Source organism: Hypomesus nipponensis, chromosome 25 (assembly GCF_054491055.1).
Source record: "Hypomesus nipponensis isolate SF chromosome 25, ASM5449105v1, whole genome shotgun sequence".
Lineage (NCBI taxonomy): Eukaryota > Metazoa > Chordata > Actinopteri > Osmeriformes > Osmeridae > Hypomesus > Hypomesus nipponensis.
In genome coordinates, this window is record NC_140385.1 from 6,460,301 (window position 1) to 6,484,722 (window position 24,422).

The 24,422-nt window shown below is 44.6% G+C and overlaps 2 protein-coding genes and 1 long non-coding RNA gene across 5 annotated transcripts in view; 2 read left to right on the plus strand and 1 right to left on the minus strand.

The window, feature by feature from the left end:
• rell1 (RELT like 1) overlaps window positions 1-7,712 on the plus strand; it is a 19,177-nt gene extending 11,465 nt beyond the window's left edge. For 2 of the 3 annotated variants that reach the window (XM_084691872.1, XM_084691873.1), the window contains exons 3-8: window positions 415-489; window positions 1,947-2,001; window positions 4,670-4,939; window positions 5,582-5,711; window positions 5,978-6,008; window positions 6,104-7,712. In XM_084691872.1, coding sequence (XP_084547998.1) covers window positions 415-489; window positions 1,947-2,001; window positions 4,670-4,939; window positions 5,582-5,711; window positions 5,978-6,001 — 554 coding nt within the window. In that variant the 3' untranslated portion in view covers window positions 6,002-6,008; window positions 6,104-7,712. The remainder of the gene's footprint in view (window positions 1-414; window positions 490-1,946; window positions 2,002-4,669; window positions 4,940-5,581; window positions 5,712-5,977; window positions 6,009-6,103) is intronic. The other variant, XR_014746773.1, reaches the window with a different exon arrangement.
• Window positions 7,713-12,259: 4,547 nt separating this feature from the next.
• Window positions 12,260-22,400, minus strand: LOC146222101 (uncharacterized). The gene is made up of 3 exons (XM_084691712.1): window positions 22,088-22,400; window positions 16,283-16,335; window positions 12,260-13,490 (listed from the first exon to the last, which is right to left on the minus strand). The coding sequence occupies exons 2-3, from the start codon at window positions 16,312-16,314 to the stop codon at window positions 12,692-12,694; spliced, it is 831 nt and encodes a 276-aa protein (XP_084547838.1). The 5' UTR covers window positions 16,315-16,335; window positions 22,088-22,400; the 3' UTR covers window positions 12,260-12,691.
• LOC146222102 (uncharacterized) lies at window positions 21,221-23,567 on the plus strand. Its single transcript, XR_014746757.1, has 3 exons — window positions 21,221-21,440; window positions 22,855-22,920; window positions 23,092-23,567. It is a non-coding gene; the product is annotated as an uncharacterized LOC146222102 (long non-coding RNA).
• Window positions 23,568-24,422: the final 855 nt, after the last annotated feature.

The window sequence follows — 24,422 nt, forward strand, 5'->3', positions numbered from 1 at the left end:
ACCTCTTTTGAAAACTAGTTCAACCATCTAATTAGAGGCCAGTACACAGCGAAGAATAGAATGAACTTCCAGGATGAGTTAATTAAAACTTTCTGTGACACTGTAGTTGTGTATATATTACAGCTTTCACACACCAGCATTATAACAGGAGGTATTCTTAGTTACCAGGGTTACCAGGCCATCCATAGCCTCCATTTGTACCTTCATCACAGGCAACATAGTGTTTGTCTGTCTGAATGGAAATGCTCAGATCAAAATGCATGTTGGCTGAACTAAAACTGGACAGACAAGTATTTTCTTCCTGGGTTTTTGTTCAAGCTTTCTTAGAAATGACCCTACCTTTTCACGGAAACAATTGAGACATGTGGTTGGTTTGTGTTTGAATTCTATCGTGTGTGTGTGTGTGTGTTTCAGACTTAAACGATACCTACAGCGAAAGCAACAATGACACCGTTGGACAGATTGTTCTTTACATCATGAAGAATGAAGGTAAGACGACAAGCCCCTTTGTGTGTGTGTGTGTGTGTGAGAACAGCAGATCAAGCAAGTGAAGAATTCAAATGCCCTTTTACACATCAAGAACAGAAAATCTAAAGTGGGGTTTCCCCATGTCAGACCCTTGCTGGCTATACTCGCATTGCTGCCACTGAAAGCAAACATATCCCTCTGCTCAATTCCCATGCTTCGAGGACTTTAATTAGAACATTCTCATTGTGGATGTCGTACACTAAATATACTAGTGACAACATCCAGAGAATTGAGTCCTTCGATAGCGAATATATTTAGCTAGTAAGATGATAAACTCATCCTCGTTATGCAAACGTCTTCCTGGATAGACTCTAGTGACACACACACACACAAAGTGACCGATTATGTTCCTCACCTCCATCCTGTCAATGATTTAGCCCTAGCTCCCTACCCTCCCTTCCCCAGATTAGCTTACTGTAGTACACATTTCCTGTCACGATCTTATTGACTGAAGTTTCCTACTCAGGGGGGTGAGTCACAGTGGTTAGTAGTGTGGCCTCGTTTCCTCTATTGAGGCCATGACTCAGGTGACCTGGGAGTCGGGATGACGCTGCATAGTGTGTTGTGGAAAAGGCTGACGAATAGGAAGACACGACCACATACACGGCCCAAGCATAATGTCCACCATGAAATGCACCTTCTTTCCTTCTCTCTCTTTCTCTCTCTCTCTCTTGTTTCTCTGGATGCAGTGGTTCAGTCCTCCTCGCCGCAGTGGTGCTGTCCACGCCATTAATCCATAACCTCCGTTTCCTCCTTAAGCACTCATCCCTCTGTCTCTTTCTCTTGCTCCACCCCCCCCTCCCAGCTTAACAAGTTTGTCATAAACACCTGTCGGTCACACATGCTGAGTGTGCTCTGTTTGAAGGATAAGAAGAGGAGGAGGAGTCATTGTAGTGATAATCAGGTTGATAACTGGACGTGGAAAATGATTGCACTCAGGGCAGGTGCACATGGGGTTGGTTCCATTCATTCCATTCAGTGGATTTACGAGGTGTCCTAAACCAGCACAATCCCTTTTACTGCCTTCGATTCCGGTTAGGTTCCGTTGATTGGGGTTAGTGCATTGGAACACTAGTGTGCTCACTCAGAGGTCCTGGGAGTGGTCAAGTGTGTTTAACAGAGCAAACACTTCTTTGTTTAGAATGCCTAACCTCAAAGCACAAATGTGGAGAAAAAAACTCCCTTTTGAATTTAGCCCACCGTGTTTTTATTCTTGTCTAAACAATGGTAATGGATGTTATTTATAGTTTTAATTTAGTACCCCCTCCTCCTCACGTTAGGGGGACCTATCATTAGCCCCCGTCTTCCAATAAAGGCTCCCTCTATGAAGTGTCCGTACTCTCTCTGTGCTCCTGCATCAGTTTCATCTCTCCTCCTCTGACTTTGTCCCCCCCCCCCCCCCCCCTTCTTGTCTTCAGCAAATTCAGATGCTCTCAAAGCCATGGTTCATGAAAACAGCATTGACTCAGATGGGTAAGTAGACTTACTGTTTATGCTCTGCAGCTCCAATCACACCCCTGCCCTCCTACAAACACACACCAATGTGAAATTATGTGTACGACGTCATTGACATTTTAAAAGTTTTTCTAAGACAAAAATCGCCTTAAAAATAAATAAATAAATAAATAACACTCAGCAATTCAAATTACTAGACAAAAATATATCCAGAGAAAAGTGGATTTTGAGGGGTATAGCTCCATAAACCTCCATCTGCATGGACCCTTAGTGCCCTCATATGGAACTAAAGTGGAACTGCAACCAGTTCAGAACCCGGAAGTTTCCCGAGAGTGGCAGTTCTCCCCATATTAGACTGGTATGGATCAGTAACTGAACATCATAGTTGTTGGGAGTGACCTGGGTGTGATCATCTTTCTAGCCACTAGATGGCAGTGTTGTCTCTTAAATTGATCAAATGAGACATCCAAGTTTGTTTGGATTTGACCTGAAACAAAAAGTTTTCAGGTCCTATTGCAGTCCTGTCCAGTTTCCTGGCCATATTGGCATGCTTCGATCGCCCCCTGAGTCACTGCTGACTAGGAAATTGAACTTTTTCATCCCTCAAACGCCCGAACCACTTTACTTTAGTGCGGCACAGTGGCCACGCCTCACAGCAAGAAGGTCCTGGGTTCGATTCCCCATGGGGCACTGATCGGTGCTGAGGTGGGCTTTCTACCGGACCTTTCTGTGTGGAGTGTGCATGTTCTCCCCATGGGGAGGGGGGGGGGGGTTCTCTGCACAGAACATGGATGAGCACTTGGATTGGCCGCTATAGGCTTTGCTGCCATGGCTACTCGCTGCTCCTGGCTTCCCTGGGAGGTAAGACAGCAGGAAAGGGATAAAGACAGAGGCATATTTCTCTGGCGCACGCCCCTGGCATGCCTGTGCGAGTGTTCTGACTCCCTGCACGTGTGTTCGTGTTCCACCATCGTGAGATTAATAAAGGTCTCTTCTCCTCGCTAGCCAGTCACTGGTAGATGTTGAAACACTCGGCCCATTATGCGGATATCGTATTGATTAATGGGTGGCGGCGTCGTATTCATCACCACTTGACTACAGTCTAGGCGAGGTGCTGGAACAAAAGGTTGGCTTGCGTCGTGGCCTGGCCTTTACCTCCGCCAACCCTCGTGGGGAGAGGCAGTGATGGAGGACAGCCACCGGTGCTACATCAAAGTGTGGAACATGAAAGCTATGAACCTGTGACGAGACGTCTTCACTTCCTGTCTTCGTTCAGCCGAAGGGGGGGAGGGGGGGGGGGGGGTGGGGGGTGAGGCGCCTCGACCTTGAGGAGGCATAAGAGGAATGAACGGGGGGAAGGAAGGAAGGAGGGAGGGAGAGTGGAGATATTTTTACATATCGGCCAGAGTGACGAGACTGAGGGTATAAATCGCTGCCGGAGGGTTGGGCGGCGAAGCAGGATGAGGTATGGCAAGACATTGGTTATTCTGGAAAAGTCTGCACGGCGGCAATAGTTTTTCCCACATATCTCTCTCTCTCCCTCCTTCTTGCTCCTTTCCTCCCTCTCTTTCTGCATTTCTGTCGCTCTCCCTAATTTTCTCTCTCTCACTTCAACTTCTTTAACCCCTCTTTCTCTCACCTCTGTCTCTCTCTCCCTTCCTCTCTCTCTCTGTATCTCTCTCTCTCTCTCTCCCCCCCCCCCACTCTCAGCCTGGGTGGGCAGTCTGCCAGTAGAACACTTAGGGGTGCTGGAGCGGCCCCTAAAGGGGGTGACCGAGGGGGTGGAGGGTAATTTATGACTCACTAGGGGCTTGTGTGTGTGTGTGTGTGTGTCAGGGTTTGGAATAGGACTTGGCAGGGCGTGTTTTAGAGTGTTGGTTGGATCTCCTCTCTCTCTCTCTCTCTCTCTCTCTCTCTCTCTCTCTCTCTCTCTCTCTCTCGTTTCTCTGGATGCAGTGGTTCAGTCCTCCTCGCCGCAGTGGTGCTGTCCACGCCATTAATCCATAACCTCCGTTTTCCTCCTTACGCACTCATCCCTCTCTCACCCCCCCCCCCCTCTCTGTACGCTCTGTTCTTCACCCTTCATCTACGGGCCCCGCTATTCCACTCATCACTTTTCTTTCTTTCTACTGCTGTGCGTGCATCTTTCATCCCTCTCTTCATCTCTTATCCTAACTGCGACACACACACATGCACGCACTCTCCAATCTTGCCAGCCCATTTCCATGGTGTTCCTGTGGGTAATGGAGACAAGTAAAGGCAAAGTGCTCGGATTCGTTCTCTCTCTCTCACACACACACACACACACACACCCTGAGCCACCGCATACAGCCCTGCCACCACTTAAGTCATTACACCACTTCTCTCTGAACTGGGAGAGGACAGTCTCTCTCTCACACACACACACACACACACACACCCAGGCAGAGAGACGACTGTACACACAGCATGACCAGGTAGCTGCTGTGTATAAACACTCACGTCTTGGCCCTGGGCCTACATATGTGCGCACACACACACATCATTTGAACTATTCTAAAGCAGCCAAATCCAGCCCAGCCCACCCACGTGTACACGATATCTTATAGAAACATGTGGCGTTGACCTAACCATGATGCATACAGCTCCAAATCATCCAGCCCGCTGTGCAGTTCTAACCACAACTCCCATAATCCTTTTCCTCCAGCCCGGCCACGCCCACCTCCCTGGCCACACCCTCCTCCCCCGTCACGCCCACCTTCCCGGCGACGCCCCTGTCCCCCGGCGCTCCGGCGGCGGCGGCAGACAAGCCCAAGCACACCTGTAACCACCTGCACACCATCGGGGGCGCGGGCGCCCACCAGAACATCTGTAACCGCTGCAACCTCAAGAAGGGCTGGCCGCTGATGAGGAGGGCCTCAAACAGGAGGACAGACCGCCGGAGCAACGGCGAGGTCACGGTGCTGGCGGTGGGCAGGTGAGGTGTATGTGTGTGTGTGTGAGTCAGCATTGTGGGTGAAAGAGTGTTTGTCTTCCTCCCCCCCCCCCCAACCCTGGAGTGCTGATCTGAATGCAGAGAGCCACCGTTTTAATTTGCTCGTCCAGATGAATGGAGGTGTCTGGGGTCGCCCCGACCTAGGAGGGAATATTCATTCACTGATTAAATTACATCCGTGTGGTGAGAGAGCGAGCGCGCGCGTGTATGATGGGAGGAGAGAGTGATGCGGGCGTGTTTAAGAGAGATTGAGAGTGACGCGTGCGTGCGTACGTACGTGTCGTACAGAGTGAAGTGTGCCTTCCTTTCTGAGTACACCACAGGCTCCGTGCCAGGGGAAATCCATCTCCCATCCTCCCGCCAGACCGATTCAACCAAGAGCAGAACGCTGGTCATCTGAGTTTCAGCAGCATGCCCCCTAGTCATGTTCCAACAACCCTCTTGATTCAACCTGACCCTATAGATCGACGTTTGTGGACATTTAGTCATTTAGCAGACGCTCTTATCCAGAGCGTCACTATTTCCACTGATGGTTTGGGTTAGGCGTTGCTTCTTCTCGGACGTTACGTCCCGTGTTGTTGTCGTGTTGGTGACCCGGTGTGATGGTGCCTGTCGCCCTCTCAGGTTTCGGGTGACCAAGTGTGACAAGCCCTCCAGGGAGAGGCGGACCCTGCTGATCACGGAGTCCAATGGGAGCATGCCCTCGTCCCCTGTGGAGGCGGGGCTTCCCAGCAGGACCACCTCAGAGTCACAGGTCAGTCCAAGAGAGCGCCGCCGTCCCACACTGGGTAATCCGAAAAGGAGATTCTCTGGAATGTCATGACAACTGGATTTAATTGGTTGGAGATGTCCATGTTTTTGGGGAAATTTGATATCAATTCTCCTGATTTTTAAGGAGCCGGTTTGTGTTTGTACGCAGCGTGCGCTGGTAGGTTAACGCTCGTTTTTCATCAAACTGAAGTTCATTGATTTTTTGTTTGTTTGGTTTTTTTCCTCTTCTCGTCTCTCTCTCCATCTCAGGCGCAAGAAGCCAACACAAAGTGAAGGCAAGGTGAGACCTATTTATCTTCAGTCTCTCTTTCTCTCTCTCTCTCGTGCTCGCTTTAACGTTCAAAACCCTCATCACGTCCTCCTGGTCTCCTACAGAGCTCGGCAGAAATAACAGAAATTGGGAATCGAATTAGACACTTTCAAAACCAAGCGGCAAGATGACGTGTCCATGCCGGAGAGTAGTCATTGGACGGGAGCCATGTCAGTCCGAGGTGGGTCCCTCCCCCCTCCACGCCCCTTCCCTTCTGCAGCCGAACGAGTTGAGAGAACTGTGACAATGACAATGGGGAGGAGGAAAGCCAAAGTCAATGTCTTGGCCATTCTGCCAATGTTATACCTTCCTAAGGAGGTGTGTGTGTGTGTGTGTGTGTGCCATGAGCGTCCATATACCCTTCCAAAATAAGCAGCCACCATCAAAACAGACCAAATCTTGGGGAAACTAGACTTCATTTTTCCAGACTCCACTGAGGATCCCTCGGTGGTCATGTGACTCCCTGGGCTTGTGTCCAGGGTGTAGATGCTGCATTAAATGTAGTTCATATGAGAGCCAAGTGCACTTTTTGAGTCCGAACTTTATACCAAAGCACATCCTTCCAAGGTACAATCTCTAGCTAGTTTGAATGGTGAGGGCCCTGCAGACCATGGGTGTCATGTCCTCTCCTCTACAAGCAGACTTCTCTGTTTCCCCCTAGTCATGTGACGGTGAATGTATGATTTTGTATGTTTAACAGGAAGCTACTATGAGTTTTTGATATTTATACCCCCATACAGACAAAAGTTATTTTTTCTCTTTTAGTCTGTGCCTCTCTGCAAGATTCTGGATCCCACATTTTACAGAGGATCTGATGATTAGCTGTGCCAATGCCTTATCTTGTAGACGTATTATATAGGAAATGCATACGATCAGCCTAAATTTACATTTTAACTGTGTGGATTAAGTTCTGTGAATTTTGTTTTTACTGGATGTGGGCACCAAAAATGCCTTTAGTTTGACCTGTGTGTGTGTGTGTGTGTGTGTGTGTGTGTGTGTGTGTGTGTGTGTGTGTGTGTGTGTGCGGATGTGATGAATAGCACGTGCCCTCTGTATTTGTCTCATGAGATTTAGTGACATGCATGTCACCAAATGTGTGTTTCATGTTGAAATTATTTTGATTTTTATGTCCAGAACATGGACGTTACCGCTACAAAGTGTCCTTGCATACTCCAAAGTATAACATACGTACATGTATATATGACAATATTCTATTTTGGTCTTTCCAAACCAAAATACCTCTCGTCATTACATTTCTCTAAGCTTTCCTGGACTCTCAAACTGAAGTTATGTTCCATTGCACAAAGATTTTAGAAAAATGTGTTGGTATGAGTTCATGGTGTTTATTTCATTCCATGTGCCTATTTATGACATGCATATGATCATATTGACTGTATTGCTTTCCGAACTTCAGCTCAGAATAATCAAATCAGTTTCCCACTTGTCCCAAATTTTGTTTTTTATGTCATGTTTTACAGGGGTGTATTTAAAAAGAGAAAATATGCCTAACTTAATAAAAGAAATGAATGTTGACACTAATAAAAGTATTTTGACGTATTTAATTCTAGTCCAAAGAGAAGACGTTTATAGCCAACGTGATGTAACAAGTTCTTTATAGATGTAGCCTATGCAGTGTATAATGAATTGATTCTATAATAAATTGATACACATCCATCCATTCTTCATTATCATTCCTTTACTATTCAATATTCAGCAGCTTCTTTTTCTCATTTCCATCTTTCCCCTCGTTCCGTCCTGGCTTTATGCTGCTCTCCTCCCTTTCTAATATGAAGTAATAAAATGAGATAATCTATCATATTAATTTTGAATATGGAGTCAGTCAGTCAAATCTCTCCTCTCCTTACATCTCTCTTTCTCTTTCTGCTTCTCTACTCTTGATGTCATTATTAACGTCAGCTGGATGAGAGGTGGAAAGGAGAGGTGTTTGGCGCCGACGGTTAATATTAGAGATTACCCTCGACCGCAATTTTGGTCCTGACCTTACATATGCAATCAGGCTCGCCTCCGCCTCCAGGCACACACCATGTTGGCTTCAGTACCCGTTTCGATCACACATTGCGATTCCGCTGATTTTAAAGAAGGGAATTACCCATTTTGATATAGTACTGTTACATAATTAAGTAACGCACGCGGTTCTCGACCCAGGGTAGATTCACCATTTGAACAACAGGGGGTGATGTTGTGAACACGGTTTCCCGTTGATTGTCAGACTCATTTCCCATGTTTACTCGCGTCTCATTTGACTGTGGCAGAGGTAGGATCACGTGTCTAGGTGTGGACAGCAGCGGGATAATTTGGACGCGATGGAAACAGTTGTGGTAACACTAAATGATGTCATCCGATCTCAGACTATTTACCTAATATTAGCCCTGTCATCAATGCTTGCCCTCTGCCTCTGATTCTCTTTCACACACATAAACACATTGAAAAGAAATGACTGATGATAAAGAACGTTATAGTTAACAGGATGACATGCTGCAAATATTGACATTAGTCGTAGGCCTTTGTGCGTTTGCTGTAGCCTACCTCTTACCACGAACAAAATGGTGACACCCACAGTCATTGCTTGTAAGATAAACCTTTCTTATTCTTTCTCTTCGTCTGTTAATATCTGTCTGTCTGTCTTTCCCATCACCCACGTGATGTGCGCGCTCTCAATCACATAAGCTTTTAATTCATAAAATGGGACGACATATATTTAAAATAAAATCACCATAATATATCATGTGAACACATCACATCAATTAAATGGAAATTGCCTTTCTTTCCCCAAGTATGTCCATGCATTCCTCTGTCTTTGATTTAGTAGGCTATGTATCGACCGTACGCTAGACGGCTGTTGCTATGACCTGTCCTGTGGTTGCTATACAGGTGGACACAACCCTTGCAGGGCCATGCCTTGCCCCCATCTCTGTAGCTGGCCTTTAGCCAAGAGGAAGGAGGCATAAGCCCGAACACGGCAGAGCTTTACAAAAGCACCGTAGAGAGTGGGTGTGGCCTAACAGTCTAGGCGTCAATGATTTACATATTGTAAAACTGTCCCAACAGCGTCGGTAACCGCAGTGACCTTGCGGAGGACTGGCTTCTTGCCATTATTGAAACACAGACTGAATATCCTGCTCTCTCACAGTCTCTTCTTCTCTGTTGACTGGGCTTGTGCGGTTCTGTCCACTGAGAAAAAGATCTTGTGCCCCGAAATAAAGGTAGTTTTATCCTGCTACCACGTTGAGTTGTTCTGAAGATAGGCCAATAAGCAAAGCAACAGACGTAACAATGAATTTCTTCTGCTAAGGTATAAGACTGCTTTGCTTTATTTTACACATACCTTCTGTACTTGTACTTAAATGAGACAAAACCCTTAGTGAATGTATCATATGTTTTATCTTTATTTTTAAAAACAAAGCAAAATACTATCAATGATTTAGTCTATGGACTTGTAATTGACTCATTCCCAATGAGGAATTCTATACACTCAGCGATACGAATGGTGTATAACGTTTAATACCACTCAAGAAGTTGAATATATCAGTCTTTCTACTTTCTTACCACAGGGTTTGGGAGGAAATTCTTTGAACGTCTGTTGTTTTTAGAGCAAGGTATTCCAGTGTGCATATGCAAACTTAAGCATGAACAAATGGCTTTGTATGGGTCTTTTCCTGTCAGACTTTTCCTGTCAGAAGTTATTGTACAATTACGTGTCTAACTTTTGAACAACACCAGGAAGTAAACACACAGACCCATGACATCAAATTCTCGGCAGCCTATGGTTAAAACAAACTGGTTTGAAATGAATCCCCAACACACCTAGCAATGTACACAAAGCCACACCACCACCTAATGGAGGGAAATCAACCATACATCAACGGCGACAAACATTTTCATGGCTGTTTAATTGCATGGATTAATAACAGTGACATATTCCTACGTACGTTCCAAAGTACACACATATGAAAATACATCTTCCTTTGTCCACTAGCATCTGGTTGAGCTTTCAGGTGAGTGCGTGTGCTTTTCTGAGATGCAGTGTTGCGTAATATAGAACAGGTACGCCGAGGTACAGTTTCAGCCTACAGAATAGCGTCCATTTATTCTCACATATCGACAAAACATTTGAAAGCAATAGCAAAGGCATATTCTTGGTTAAAGAAAAATGACTTTGTGTGTGTGTGTGTCAAATGTACGAGTCAAACCTGGACAAAGGCCAGAAACCCTTGAGGAAAGGCACGCAACCCTGTCATGACCAGAAGAGCAGAGGAGAGCCGAGGAATAACTTCCTTTCAAACAAAGGGAAAACAGCGACCGAGTGGAGGGTGCATGCAGATTAGCAGCCAAGATGGACGACCAACTGGGGGAGAGGAAGACATGCAAGAAGAGGAGTGACAGAGAGACAGAGCGATAACGGACGGTCACAAGACGGGGGGGGGGGGGGGGTTCGGTCTCCTCTTAAAAAGTATCATCAGGGCCCACGCTCCCCCAGTGAGGAGACAAAGTGACAGACAGCCTAATGGACATCATGTGGTTCCAGCCAAAGTTAGACAGTCTGCAGCTCTTGCGTGCGTGTGTGTAGTGTGTTCTGAATGAAGCCTGGGGTGTGTATGTGTGAGAAGTATTTGCAAGTGTTAGGGTCTGAGTAGTGCCCTGGTGTGTGAGTTTATGTGTGTATGTGTATGTGTGTGTGAGAGGGAGTTTATGTGTGTATTTGTGTGTGTGTGTGTGAGGGAGTCTATGTGTGTATTTGTGTGTATTTGTGTGTGTGTGTGTGAGAGTTTATGTGTGTATGTGTGTGTGTGTGTGTAGAAGAGGTTGTGAAGCAGTCTTCCCTACGGACCCTCTAGTGGTAAAGACTGTCAGTGTGCTGTCACAGCTAGGATTCAGCATCTGCTCCCAGAACACACACTCTGGAGATTCTGGGAGTACCTGAGAGCACTTGTGGGAAAGTACACACACACACACATAACAAATATACAGTCACATGCTTTGTTTTAGCGGTTGTATGCACATCCTGGAGAACATGGAAAACAGAGTGAAAGAAAAAGAAAGAGTGATGAGTGCCTCAGAAGGAAAATACAATAGTTTATGTATTAGAAACTGGAAAGCAAATATAATTGGCTGATATATTTCTTCAGTGTGCCCCTGACATGGTATGTGCATTGATTCAGAATCATCATAAGGCTACTTGGCAGTACATTATTATCGCAAATTAAATGTCTAAATGCTTTTGTGAATGTTACAAACAAATGACAATATAAATGATTTTGGCAAAACAAACAATGACTTCAAAAGAACAGTCACAGTACAGTTTCAAGACCAAGTCACAGTCTTGTAAACCACAAATCTGACAAAGTCTCAGGTTAGGTTGGGGATAAAGCTAGTCTGGCCCAGGTAGAAAATGATGTGCGAGTCTCAAAATAACTCAGGTGTTCTTCATCTGAACAAAAAGTTCATCGTGCTCAAGGCAAAGTCGCTCTCAGAACTCAGGTGGTCTCAGGTGAGGGCTCAGCCTTGTCACAGTGATAAGCACCCCTTCTATCAAGTCCTTCATTAAAACAGGCCGACGCAAATGTAGCTGTACACTCGGTTCATGCTCAGGTGATCCAGTATATCAGGTTTGTAGTTATACCTGTTACGGTATCAGTAATGGTAGTATACTCATTTAGTCATGACTTAGTACTCATGTTTCATGCATTGTCTATCCTCAGAATGTCCAGCAAGCTTCACGATGGATAACTGGATTCTTCCTGAACGAGGAAGCAAACTAGATCTACGTCATTGGTTTGACCAACAACACTAACATTTGCATGCCCCCCCCCCCTCCCTCAAGGTTCTGTCCTTCTAAATGGCCAGTGTTTCCTTGACTCCTCCATGCCAGCAAGTTCGGGGCCAGTACAGATAACAACTGTTCACCCAGCACAATCCTGGTCAACCAGTTCAGATATAAATAACACCAGAACACAGATCAAATTACAAAAAAAGGTGAGAGTGTTGATACAATAAAAAAAAAAGAAGCTCAACATGACCTCATTAGTTTGTTTGTACCATGGAGCGAGCGTCCCTGAAGATTCCAAGCTCTGGCACATACTGCAGCCATAGCCACTGAGTTGAGTCGAGCTAACACAGAAAATAATATAGAAACGGATATTGTAGATAGAGCCTTCTGTGGTGGAAGTGGAGTGCAGGACACAATAATTCAGTCATGTGGATTAGGATTCTGCATTTCACTTATTTGTGAGATTCAGAGTACAAACCAGAAGTATCTTCCCTCCCTTCTGGGAGTTTACACTGATGTTGCACACATGCTGTGGCACTGGTTCATGTCTTCCCCTCAGCCAATCAGGTACAGGATGTGTCATGTGACCTTATAAGAAAAATATTGGTGACTTCAGTTAAAAAACTATTCTTTTTGTAAACTAGTTCTTTCCTATAGCTCATTAAAGATCAACGGGATTCAAAATCATGGTGAGAACACGTTATGTTCCATTTCAGTTGGGTGGAGGCCTCTCACACACGGTTCCTAAAATCATATTTGGGAAATCATTCACGAAAGTCTGTTCGTGGACTGCGACAAGCGCGTCACCGCGACCGACGTTTCTACCATCAATTCACGGGGACACTCCAGAACTCTTTGGAATGTGTCAATCACAGTCCTCCCCGGCGGTGGCCGAATCCAACGCCGCCAGCGCCTCCGCCACCATGGAGTCAGTCACGCTCTGCGCGTCCTCCTCCCCTCCCTCCCCCTCGTCCTCGCTCTTCGTCCCGGCCAAGCTCCTCTCTGGCGTGGACGCCCTCGGGCGCCTCTCGTCCTTGGCGTCGGCCGACGACAGGCTGGTGGTGCTGGTGTGCACGTCTCCGGAGAGCACGCTCTCCTCCTCGTCGCCCGTGTCGCACGGGTAGTCCGGCGTCCCCCCCACCCCCTCGTCCACCGAGGAGCTCTCCCCGCCGTACCCCCCCTCCGCCAGCGAGTGCTCCGAGGCGCGCCTTGCCCTCCCCCCTCCCCTCCCGTCGAGTGTGTCCACGTTCTCGTACACCGACTCCCTCTGGCGCTCCAAGGAGTGGATGTTGGGGTACACTGGCACCTGGCTGGGGGTGACTCCCGGTGGGACCCCCCATCTGTCACCAGGACCCTGGGGCTGGATGATGTAGGGTCCCCCCTCTCCTGACCGAGCCTTACCCTGCCACCCCTGCACGTTCTGGGGGCTGGGCTCCACGGCGCGCAGCCTGTTGATGTGGTTGTTGTCGGCCTCCAGTTTGAGGGTGCCGTCATTGTGCTTGGCGTTGCTGGTGATGTAGCCCAGGTTGTGGAAGCCCTTCTTGGCAGGGTTGTGGGCGCTGCGTGGGGCCACATCGCCGGGGAGCGGGTGAGACTGGTACAGCGTGCTGCCCGCTGGGTCCGACTTCTGTACGTCCACCGGATCAGAGGGATCATAGATGTAGCTGATGACACAGAGAAAATAAATTTTTGTTCACGTATTGAATTGTAATTGTAATATTGCTGAGATACATAGATGATCAATAGATACTTTATTCAAACCCTATGGGAATTGCAGAAATTGATGTTTACCTACTTATTTCCGAATACATATGTAACTTCTTATTTTTATACGGGGCAACACATTGATATTTTTTGACAGTTTATATGACATTAGGATTTCCAAGTGTTATTTTTCTATCCTTCGGCACTTGCAGAAATAACAGTGATTGAGCCACACTCGACTTTCTTTGTTTTTCCTTGTGGGCTTCTGAGAGAAAACCGCAGACTATTGAGGTACTTAGAACACAGACTCTGGGGGTGATGTATTTCCCCAGGAAATCGAAGACTCTGCTATCAATAGCTCCAACTGAGCAGTGTCAACACGATGACATGCTCAGCCCGGGTGTCTGGTGCACCTGGTGCTGCATGTGCAGAACACTCTCTTTGGACAGCTTTTCCTGTTTGTGTTGGCTTTTGGTTGGGGGGGGGGGGTGATGATTCGAAAGGTGAACAAACTGAGTCTTTTTCCAAAGTATCTGATGTAGAGAGAGAGAGAGAGAGAGAGAGAGAGAGAGAGAGAGAGAGAGAGAGAGAGAGAGAGAGAGAGAGAGAGAGAGAGAGAGAAAGAGAGAAAAAGAGAGAGAGAAAGAGAGAAAAAGAGAGACATAGACGGAGAGGGAGAGGTGGAGGGGGAGGGAGGGGGAGAGAGAGAGAGACATAGAGAGAGAGAGACATAGACGGAGAGGGAGAGGGGAGGGGGAGAGGGAGGGAGGGAGGGGGAAAGAGAGAGAGAGAGAGAGAGAGAGAGAGAGAGAGACAAATGAGAAATTGTACACACACACACACCTGGGTTGTCAGCAGGGCCACCCTTTATTTATGGACGGTATAACACACTGTCAGACAGTGTCCCGCTGCAAACACCTTGTGCGGTTTACACTCTTCCCTCCTTCTCCCTGTCGTGCTCTGTCCTCTGTTCTAGTCTCATTTCACACCTCTCAAGGTCTCTCCCTCCTGGAGCCCTGTTTGACCTATCCCCCTCTTTTCTCAACCATGCCTTTCGCCCCTCTTCCCTTACACCTATACTGTTTCCTACTCTCGTTCTCTCTCGTTCTCTCTCTCTCTCTCTCTCTCTCTCTCCCCCTGCCTTCTTCCTATATTTGTGCTTGCTTTCCTTCCTTCAATCATTGCTCCCCTCTCTGTCTCTCTTCCTCTCCTTCACCCACCTCCTACCTGAGTTTGGAAAATGAATGTTTTCTATTTGTCCCTACCTGGAACTCAGCCCCACCGCTGTGTCTGCAAAGGTAGTATTTCAGGTTTATTTTTAAGAGTGCTAGACACAAGCTGTTTACCAAAGAGAACAATCTTTTATGGAGGGAGGTGTTGTTGGAAATGCTGGGACAAAAAGCTTACTAGGGTAAAAATAAAGATTGGAATTGCTCAACAAAAAACCCTACATACACCCTGTGGTGTTTCCCAAAAAAATAAAACATAAAAATAAAACCAAATGACCACTGTGTATCACTGTGTTCTTACGGTAAGAGTGATTTGGAAATGCTATGATGGATTATTTGATAATTTCATAAATTGTATTTTCACTGTAGGAAGACACTAGAGACTAGTAGGTACTAGTGGAACTAGGAGTGAGGGAGGATGGTATCAGGCTTGGATGGGGCAGATAGGTTGACATAGTTGGCACACCACAGGCACCACACAGAAATGAGACACTGGAGTTTTAGGAACAGCTCATGGGAAATCAGTAAACAAACATTGCATTCATACTTTTTACAATCAGTAAGAGTAAAAAAAACTTTCAGCAGTTGGCTCAATAACGGATTCCGGTTCATTCCGTTGTACATTCATTCATTATTGGGTTTTTTTAACGTTGGAGATTCAGAGAGCAAAAATATGGCTTTAAATCAATCTCATGTCAGGTTTCACAAGTAGTGTAAGACCTGAGCTGGAGGTGTGATCACTAGATTCTAAAAGGTGTAACTTCCTGCCAGGCGGTGACCCAGTGACCTAGAAGGTTCACACTGCCAAATCTCCTGTAATCTCCAGGGACCAGAGACAGCTAAGCTGAGAAATGTGAAGAAAAAATGTGGAAATGTGAACAATTACAGGGCGGTATGTGGGAGGGAAATTGGTGTGTGTAATTCTGTAGGTCAGTGTGTGTCTGAGCAAGAGATAGGAACAGAGAAAGAAATAGTACGCATTTATGTGAGTGTTTGCTTGTGTGTGTGTTTAGGCATGTGCATACAACAGAGATAGAGAGATAGAGAGTACTTACAAAAGAGACAGGGTGGATAAAAGCAAGGAGACAGCAGTCTTTAAAGACCCACACTGACAAGAGGTGATGAGTATTGGCATATTGACCCATTGTTTATACAGAAAGCCAATGTTAGGGCATTGTGGGGTCAGACACTTATAATGTACCTCTTCCTATCAACATGAACCAGAGTACAGGAAATCGTTATGGGAGCTGGAAGACTATAGTCTGACATTCAGGACAAACTGCAGCCTAATTCAATAGGCCGCAGATAGATAAGAGACTGCTGGAAATGTACAATGGGTGCACATGCTGATATTGGAAATGCAGGCCTTGAAAACTCAAGGTTTTAGTATGTGCTATATTGTTTGAGTAAGGTTAAGCCAGGCTGAGAGTTATCTGGCAAAAAGCCTCAGACATAGACACAAAGGCCGACACACACATTGGCACACACACACACGCACTGCATAACATACACACTATCCTTACCTTTTTATCATCCGACAGCATTGGCACCCCATTTGGCCAGCTGTGTTTTGGCGCTGTGAGAAGTCAGAGAGAGAGAGAGAGAGAGAGAGAGAGAGAGAGAGAGAGAGAGAGAGAGAGAGCGGCCGTTATTCACAACGGAAACATCCGGAGATTTGTCTGACACAGTAGTTGGCCACCTCAATCTGAAACAAGCTGGGCACTTCTCCGACTGGATGGCATTTTACTTTAGTGGATATTAGACCCCTTGTCCCCATGATGAAAACGCTCCCTTCAAACCTGTCTCCTCGACAAATGCTTAATTGCACATGTACACACGCACACACCAGTCTTTTTCTGTTATTGATCCAAATAGCTCGACACCTGTGACATATGAGTGACCTTTCTGTTCTAAACCCATTGGTCTGCTCAGGGTTGGCCTCTGTCTCCATGGCGACGCCTGAATGTGATGTTCTAAGGATGATCCAGAGCTTGTCTGGAGCACCGATAAATCTTTATTTATTCATCACAATGAGTGTGTGTATATGTGTTTGTGTACTGGGGGATCTATTAATGCATGAGGTGTGGAGTATATCAACATGTCTGTTTCTGCATGCTTGTTTGGATGCTTGGGTGTGTGCGAGTGTGCGTGTGAATGTGTGTGTGTGTGTGTGTGTGAATGAGGGTGACCTTTTCTCTCCTGCCTGTGTGTTTCCCCAGGCTTTGGCATGTCTTTGCCTGGGTAAATAATTAATCGTCCGGTCTCAAATGGGCTCGTCTGCTGGGGAGGAAAAGCGAGGTGGGAGAGGGCAAGGACACGGTCTCTTTCTCCCTGACTCTGGTGTTCACACAGTGACGGAGGGAAAATGCACAATCACAAGCAACAAACACAACGCAGGTCCCCACTGTAAGACGACCCTGAGACTTCCAAACTGCAAACGCGGACAGAGAAAAAAAAGTACAGACCATTCAGGACAAGCCAAACTTTCCTACCATCTGAACTTTCCACTTTTGCCGTTGGTGTCTGTTGATGTCACTGATAGAATTTCAGTCGTAACTTTAATTTGGTACAGCTGAGATGATAAACACAGTTCAGAAATTCTTGAACACAACTTCACACTGAATTGATAATGGGTGTACCGATGACATTCAACCATGGGACAAGATATATAATTTTACAGTGGCGATATCTACACAATAGCGACTTTATTTTGAGTCTTCATGCTGTTGTTGAGATGAACTCTCTGTGATGCTGGAGGGCTGCTGTGTGTTTCCCTATCAATAGTCTATAGACTCCAAAGCCAGAGGCCTATGTTGTTATTAAAAATACCATCTTCACACAGCTAGACCACAGTGCAAAGTCAAGCGGGGCTGGAACAAACATTCCACAAAACACATCAGTTGCTAGGATCAAAAGCACTGGAACACTTTAATATGTGTTTGTGTGTGTGTGTGTGTAAGAGAGAGAGAAAGAGAGAGACAGTAGCAGGAGAAAGGCATAGATAGAGGAGAGGTGTGAGTGTATTTTGAGAGACTATTTCTTTACTCTCATGGGAATTATTTCACTAATACCCAATTGAAAAACATTCTGCACTTGAATGTGAATTATGTCAAAACGTATTGCCAAAATGATATCACGAAAAAAAAAAAATATTTTTTAAAATAATACTATTCGTCACATTGAGAAGAGACAAGTACCAATTCAGGGGTCTCTTTGCATCTCGATGCTAAGTGCAGTCCACGGTTGGGTCATTGTTCTTGCTAACATGAACCAAAACTACATTAATCAGAGCATGCTAAAACCATATGTCTGTATGCCACACTAGCCAAGAACACGGTCCAACGGCTTGACAATCACCCACACCCTGCAAATGGTTGACAAAAAATGTGTCGGAAAGTAAGCAGGTTCTCATTGGAAACTGGTTCAGGCCTGGAGACGTTTTGCAAATCAAAACTACTGTTTTCGTTGAGTGAGCTCTGACAATGTGTCTCCAGTGTTGTAGGAGAGCGCCGCAAGTCACGTTATTCTACCTTGGGTCAGTTGGAACAACACAGGGTCACGCTGTGACGCTATGGGGGGGTCTGTTGTGTTCATGTCTGCTCCTGGGAGTAACGACAGAATGTTAGCAGTAGCCACACTAGCCTTGGGGATACGATGCTTCACTGAGCACGAGGGATTCGGGGGAAAAAAAATTGCAATTAGACCAACGCTCCGCTAGCTAAACAGCATTAGCATAGGACAGACAGACCACTCTCAATGACATTCTGAAGTAAGTGTTTCGAGGAAACCTAAGTAGCGTTGTTTCAAGATTCAAGTTGTTAGTTGGGCTACAAGAAGGCTGGAAGCAATTATTGGATGACAGCTTTGGCTGTTCTCAACAAGGTCATCAGGTTGATTTCCTAATGAAGGTACTAAAAAAAAGAAAGTGGATGATTAAGTGAATTCTAAGTAACCTGTCGGTCAAGATAAAAAGCAATTTTGTCAATAGAGTAATTTCACAGAACTGAAATATCCTACCACATAGGCTCCCCAGAAACCAACAATATTAGATTCTGATGTGCATCCGAGCATCCAAATGACCAATCATCTGCCTCGACGAGAGAATCTCAAATCACAAAACAGGGTTGAGAATTCAATCTGCGTGTCAGACAACTACCATTGATTCCAGTATGGGGTCAATGGTCACAGCAGGGTAATAGCACTATGTCGTGTCCCAACCCGATTCCATTATGTTGCAACTGTTTCTCATGAAAAAGAGATGGAAACAAGATTGTAGAAAATGGAGGAAACCCCCTTCCAGGACCAGGTCCTGGTCACTTTCAGTCCCTGAAGGCGCAAATGGAAATGTTTCTCCCAAAAAAGAGAGTGCATTGCAATAAGAAAGTTGGATGCTGCACATTGTTCCCTAAGCATCTGAAGTAGGGGAAAACACATTGCAATCCTAATCAGATCCATTCGGACAAAAAGTGTAGTTGAGTTTAAAAAAAAAAAAATTATCTAAGAATAAAGGACTCAAAAGTGAAGGTTGTTTCCACTGAATGTCCATTTGAAAAAGTGTATTATCTGGTTAATCTAAAGATGAAAAATGAGGGTGTGCCTTCTCAGATAGAAAAATCTATTTGGCTCGGCTTGAGAATCTCTTAACAAAAAAATGTGTTGGCAATGCAAGTTAAGACACAGATGCCATCTACTGTATATTGAAAATGGCTGTATTGTAACCGCAATGTCAGCGATAAAGTTTTTCTGTTATAGTTGTCATCACTCGCTGATATTCGGTCAGCATATGTAACACTGCAGGTTAGTGTTGATGGTCCAAACACAAAACCACACTAAACAAGCATCAGATACAGGTACATGACAAACTGTATAAAACAAGACCAGAGGCCCTTAAATGTTGCTGTTATTGTTTCTGTTCATATTTCTTTACACAATACAACACAACAATCGTATACATGATTTTTTTTCTCACATACAACCCTTGTCGATTACAGACAATTGAACCGAAATATCATCAAACTGCACTGGACCTAAACTGAGAAACTTCAATTTTAAGATTCATTTCTCTAATGCCAAAGCTAGTTCTAAGCCATCTTAACTGGAGATGGGACTCCCATGTTTAACAAAGAGAGAAAGTGTGAACAATCTCACTGTTACATCCTTGTGTCTTCTCTAGTCCTTTAGATCAAAAGAAAGGTCAGCTTATGTAAGGTATGGTAAGGTACTGACAACATTCTTTTTTGACAGCTGGTTTGTGTGTGTGTGTGTGTGTGTGTGAGTACAAAGAGACAGTGAGAGGGGAGATCAGGTTCATATAGGTGGCTTGGAAGGGTGTGGTGATTGGGAGGAGTGGGAAAACTGGTCTAACCTCCCTCTTTCCTCTGTCATTCCTATCTATTTTTGTGTATTTATCCATGTGCACCATCTTTTAATCCTCTATCTATTTCTCCCTGTTACATTTCTACGTAATATAATACAAGTCTGTATTATATAAAATAGTTTAACAGAACCTCCTTGACAAGACCTCTAGGACACATCTTATAAACAGAGGAGTAGTTACAGTAGTTTTAAGACCCTCACTGTGGTTTTCAATCAACCTTCTTTCTGCTTCTCCATTAACCTTCACTGTAAACCAGATAAGAATACTATGTTATCAGATGTAGTAGCAATTCCAGGAAATATTTTTAAATTATTTATTTATCCAATCTTGATAACGTTTTCCAATAAGAAGACTGTACTTGGTTAATACTTTGTGGATATTTTTATTATGTTGCCCAATATACATTTCTGTGGCCTTAAGAATGAGCGCTCAAGTTTTAACTCAATATCAATGACAGTGACTTGAACAGATTGCTTTGATAGGATGTCAGCAATGTGCATACAATGACACTGCAATACAAAGTTGATTTGAATAAGCTAGGTGAGGCCGGAAGGAGTTGCCTTGGTGCCTTTCACCATGGCAACTAGTCATGACGACTAAAGTACACAGAATTTGGTCCCATGAGATACAATAATCCTCTCATTAGACATCATGTGCACAACAGAGAGACTTAAATATTGAACTTCCACAACATTGAAAACAGGAACTGACAGCGCATGTCAATTTGCTCTGTTTATCACTGTGTTACAACAAATAGTCTACCCTTTGGTACTGACAGAGAATGCAAAAAGCTCAAGTAAAATATCATCTCAATGGGGATATTCTCTGTGTCGAAGTGTGTATATTCCCCAAACACCATTCAAATAGCCTGAGGCTGGTAGGTAGTACATTTAAAAAAAACTCTACTCATACCCAGTGTATGTTTGCCCACACAATGTGATCAACAGTTCCTTTAACCTGCACAAAATACTTCTTTGGGACAAATTATCTGTCAGGGCAAAGTATTTATTGACCCTGGGTTGACAAGCTACAGCACACAGCCAATGACATCACATCTCAAAGTGTCTTCACGTTTCAACAACAGAAGAGTTCAGGGCAATTTGAATAGCCCCTCCATCAGACTGACTGAAACCTTACCTGTCTAAGGTTAGGCCTACATAATATACACAAAACAACCTATGCCAAAATATACCAAATTGTGTAGGCTAAGTATGAAATGAGCAACAGTTGACTAACTAGTCCAAGTTTGAAGATACGTTAGAAGAACAAACACCGCAGCGCTCAAGGCCGGGCACCCCTGAAAGGTAGGGAATAAACCTAGCCGTCAATACCATTCACTTATTAACTTCATTAACTGCAGAAAAAAGAACTGTCCATTTGCCAACTGTTGGTGTGGTGAGTAGTGGTAACGTTAATGCTTGTTCGGGTAGCCATATGCCACAAGTCTACCTCTGTGTTTACACCCGAAAGGCAATGACGTAGGCTACAGTTGGAAAGGTGTTTATTGTGCATTTGATACCTGTTACATTCCACTATAAAATGCTTAAGATGGGCCTACATATTGTCAACTTAATATTTTATTTAATCCCCATACCAGTAAGAAGGCTAACTTCTTACATTTTTAGTAGTAACCTATCTTCCGTAGACATATCAAAGTAAGGAAAGGTGGTAGAGTTTGTGGCTTTAAGTTATCCATTCTTTAGTCGTCATCATTATGCTGAAGTAGATGTTCGAGTTGAATAACGTGTTTAATTCTGAAAGGCGCGCCTGTTCGCAAGACAAATGCTGTTGTTATTAGTCAAGTTTGTTAGTTGTAAACATAGAGCTTGGTATTTAATGCCTTATTCTTTGTTGCCTAACCTACTCCCATTTTCGAATCCTTGGCACCTTGTTAAAGATGCCGGTTTAATAAGAAACAGAGAGGAGAAGGAGAATGATGATTTTCACCTACCTGTTGCGCTAAACGAAGGTGTGGCACCTGTTCGCCGTAGGTATCAGAAAGTCCTGGATAACTTCAGCTGTCATTTATTTCGCAGATCAGACGCGGAACAAATCTCATTAAACAGTTAAAACCATCGCGAAAACTGAAGGAGGCATCTTGTTTCATCTTGAAGTAGAGTAGAGTAGCTCGTTTCCCTCAGTTGGCTGTGCGTCGTGGATAAGGGAACGTCCCCCGTGACTCCTGAGTCCCATGTCTCCGGCAGGGTTTGCCTAGTTTATTTGAATATCCGATGTTTAGCCTAGTATGTGCTTCAGGGCCTGGGCTGCCCTCCGTTTGCATGGCGTTAATGACTAATCATGTGACCTTAGTTGGGGATCAAAGAACTTCAGAACACACCTCTCACTGTTTAACTGCTTTACTCCCGATTTTCAGTAAAATGATTATGTGGATTTGATAATACTTTAAATAGGTGTAGGCTATATGACCTTCACATATATAAATAAAAACTATAGTCTAGAAGAATAACAATGTACTTTATACCTTTACACTTTTTTAGTTTTTATTCGTCTGGCCTACTGTAGAACATAATTATATTTTTGTCACATATGACATACCAATGTCATACCAAAGAGAAGACATATATAGTACTGTGGTTGGCACAGCCATACAACTGTCTCAGAACCGGTTCTTTTGTTTTGATAAGGATACATGATATCCCTATACCTGGATAGGTTTTGCACATATATTTTACTTTACCCGAGTCATCTTACATCCAGGCGTTACACCCAAGGAATTACAAGGCACCCAAAGGCATTACAAGGCATTAGGAGTCATCAGTTTGGGTGAGTGTGTGGGTTTACGTGCATGTTTATGTGTGTGAGAGAGTGTGTTGTTGAACATTATGTGAACATATGCATAAATGTGACAATGTGTGTGTGTGTATGTGTGTGTTTAATCGTATAAAACACCATTAAACAGAAAAGTGTGAAACCAGAGATGTTTTTTCCACTCAGACTCAGCAGTCTAAGGCTGGGTATCTTGGCCCAGACACAAGATATGACAACAAGTAGACACGTGAGATGCAAAACCAGCATCCCTTTCTGCACCTTTAAAGACATGGCCGGCCTCCTCCTTCTCACCTCCTCTCCTCCTTGTATTCTGCTTCTTTACCCACAGTGCCATGTTTTAAGGATCGTCTGTGAATGAAAACAAAGACTGTCAGAGTGCCAGAAAGAAAGGAGGAGGAGGAAAAAGAGAGAGGGAGAAATGTATATACACAAATAAATACAATCTATTGAGCAGAAAACGGATCCAACGATCCCCAGGGGACAGTCTACTGTGCGTCAGTTCTGTGGCTAAAATCAGACCAGGGTCAGAGCCCCCAAGGGAGGGCCAGGATTTCTTAGTCCCATTGCACTGTCTGACTCCCCTGACCCAGTTACATCTGTGATCTTGTTCCCTGCTCAAAATAAACAAGACCTCCTCAAAAGCAGTCGATTGGAGTTTTTTTTTCCAGCCTCGAATGAATTTGAATTAGAAGTGTGAGTATGTTTATGTTCAGGGTAGGCCTACGCTGACCCCCCCAAAAAAACTGTAGTCGTGCATGTGCAGTCAAATCATGCGAGGAAGAGCTACGAGACTGACGGAGTAAGCAAATATGGAATGCTCGTACATTTTTCGAAAGACACAGTAGAATGCTTAGTCACCTACTCCCACAGTGATGTCGCGACTGTGCGTTATTTGATTGTTTCATGACGAGTCTGTTAACTCACCTCCACCCGACCCAACCTTGGTGTTCAAATTGACTTTGTCAGGAGTCTTTGTTGGTGAAAGCAATCGTGTCTTTGTGTAATCAGCACTTAGGCCATAGTACATGACCATGATCATATCTTCATATTGATCTGTTTTTCAAACAATCCTACTTTTATAGGCTGTGTTCTCTTGCTTCTTTTATCAGGAGCAAAAATCTGCATGTGATGCATCCATTTATTTCTTCTACAGTGAGTGATTTATTATACAAAAAATTAAAAAAAGCAAAAACAATCTCTATGTCTCTAGGTACTGTTTTCACATTTCCACAACACACCACCTCCAGTTATGTGCTTAAACTATCACAGACAACCAGTTCCAATGTCTTGCCTAGAATAAAAGCAATATACCAACTACTGATGAAGCTCGATAGAGAGGCAACTCAATAGGCACCAGATATCTCTTTCCCTTTTTCTCAGCCTGTTTCACTTCAGAGGGAGAATTGGACCAGGTTTCATTCTGGTTATCTTTCAATTGCCAGGGTCAGTGTTGCGTTAGCAACCTACTGAAAACTGTGGAGATGAAAATATACGTT

Excerpts from the sequence above, each read along its gene's own strand:
- LOC146222101 (XM_084691712.1), bottom strand. The coding sequence starts at position 16,314 with ATGGGGTGCCAATGCTGTCGGATGATAAAAAG. Across the intron at positions 13,491-16,282 it reads TGCTGTCGGATGATAAAAAG|CTACATCTATGATCCCTCTG; the intron begins GTAAGGATAGTG and ends CTGTGTCATCAG.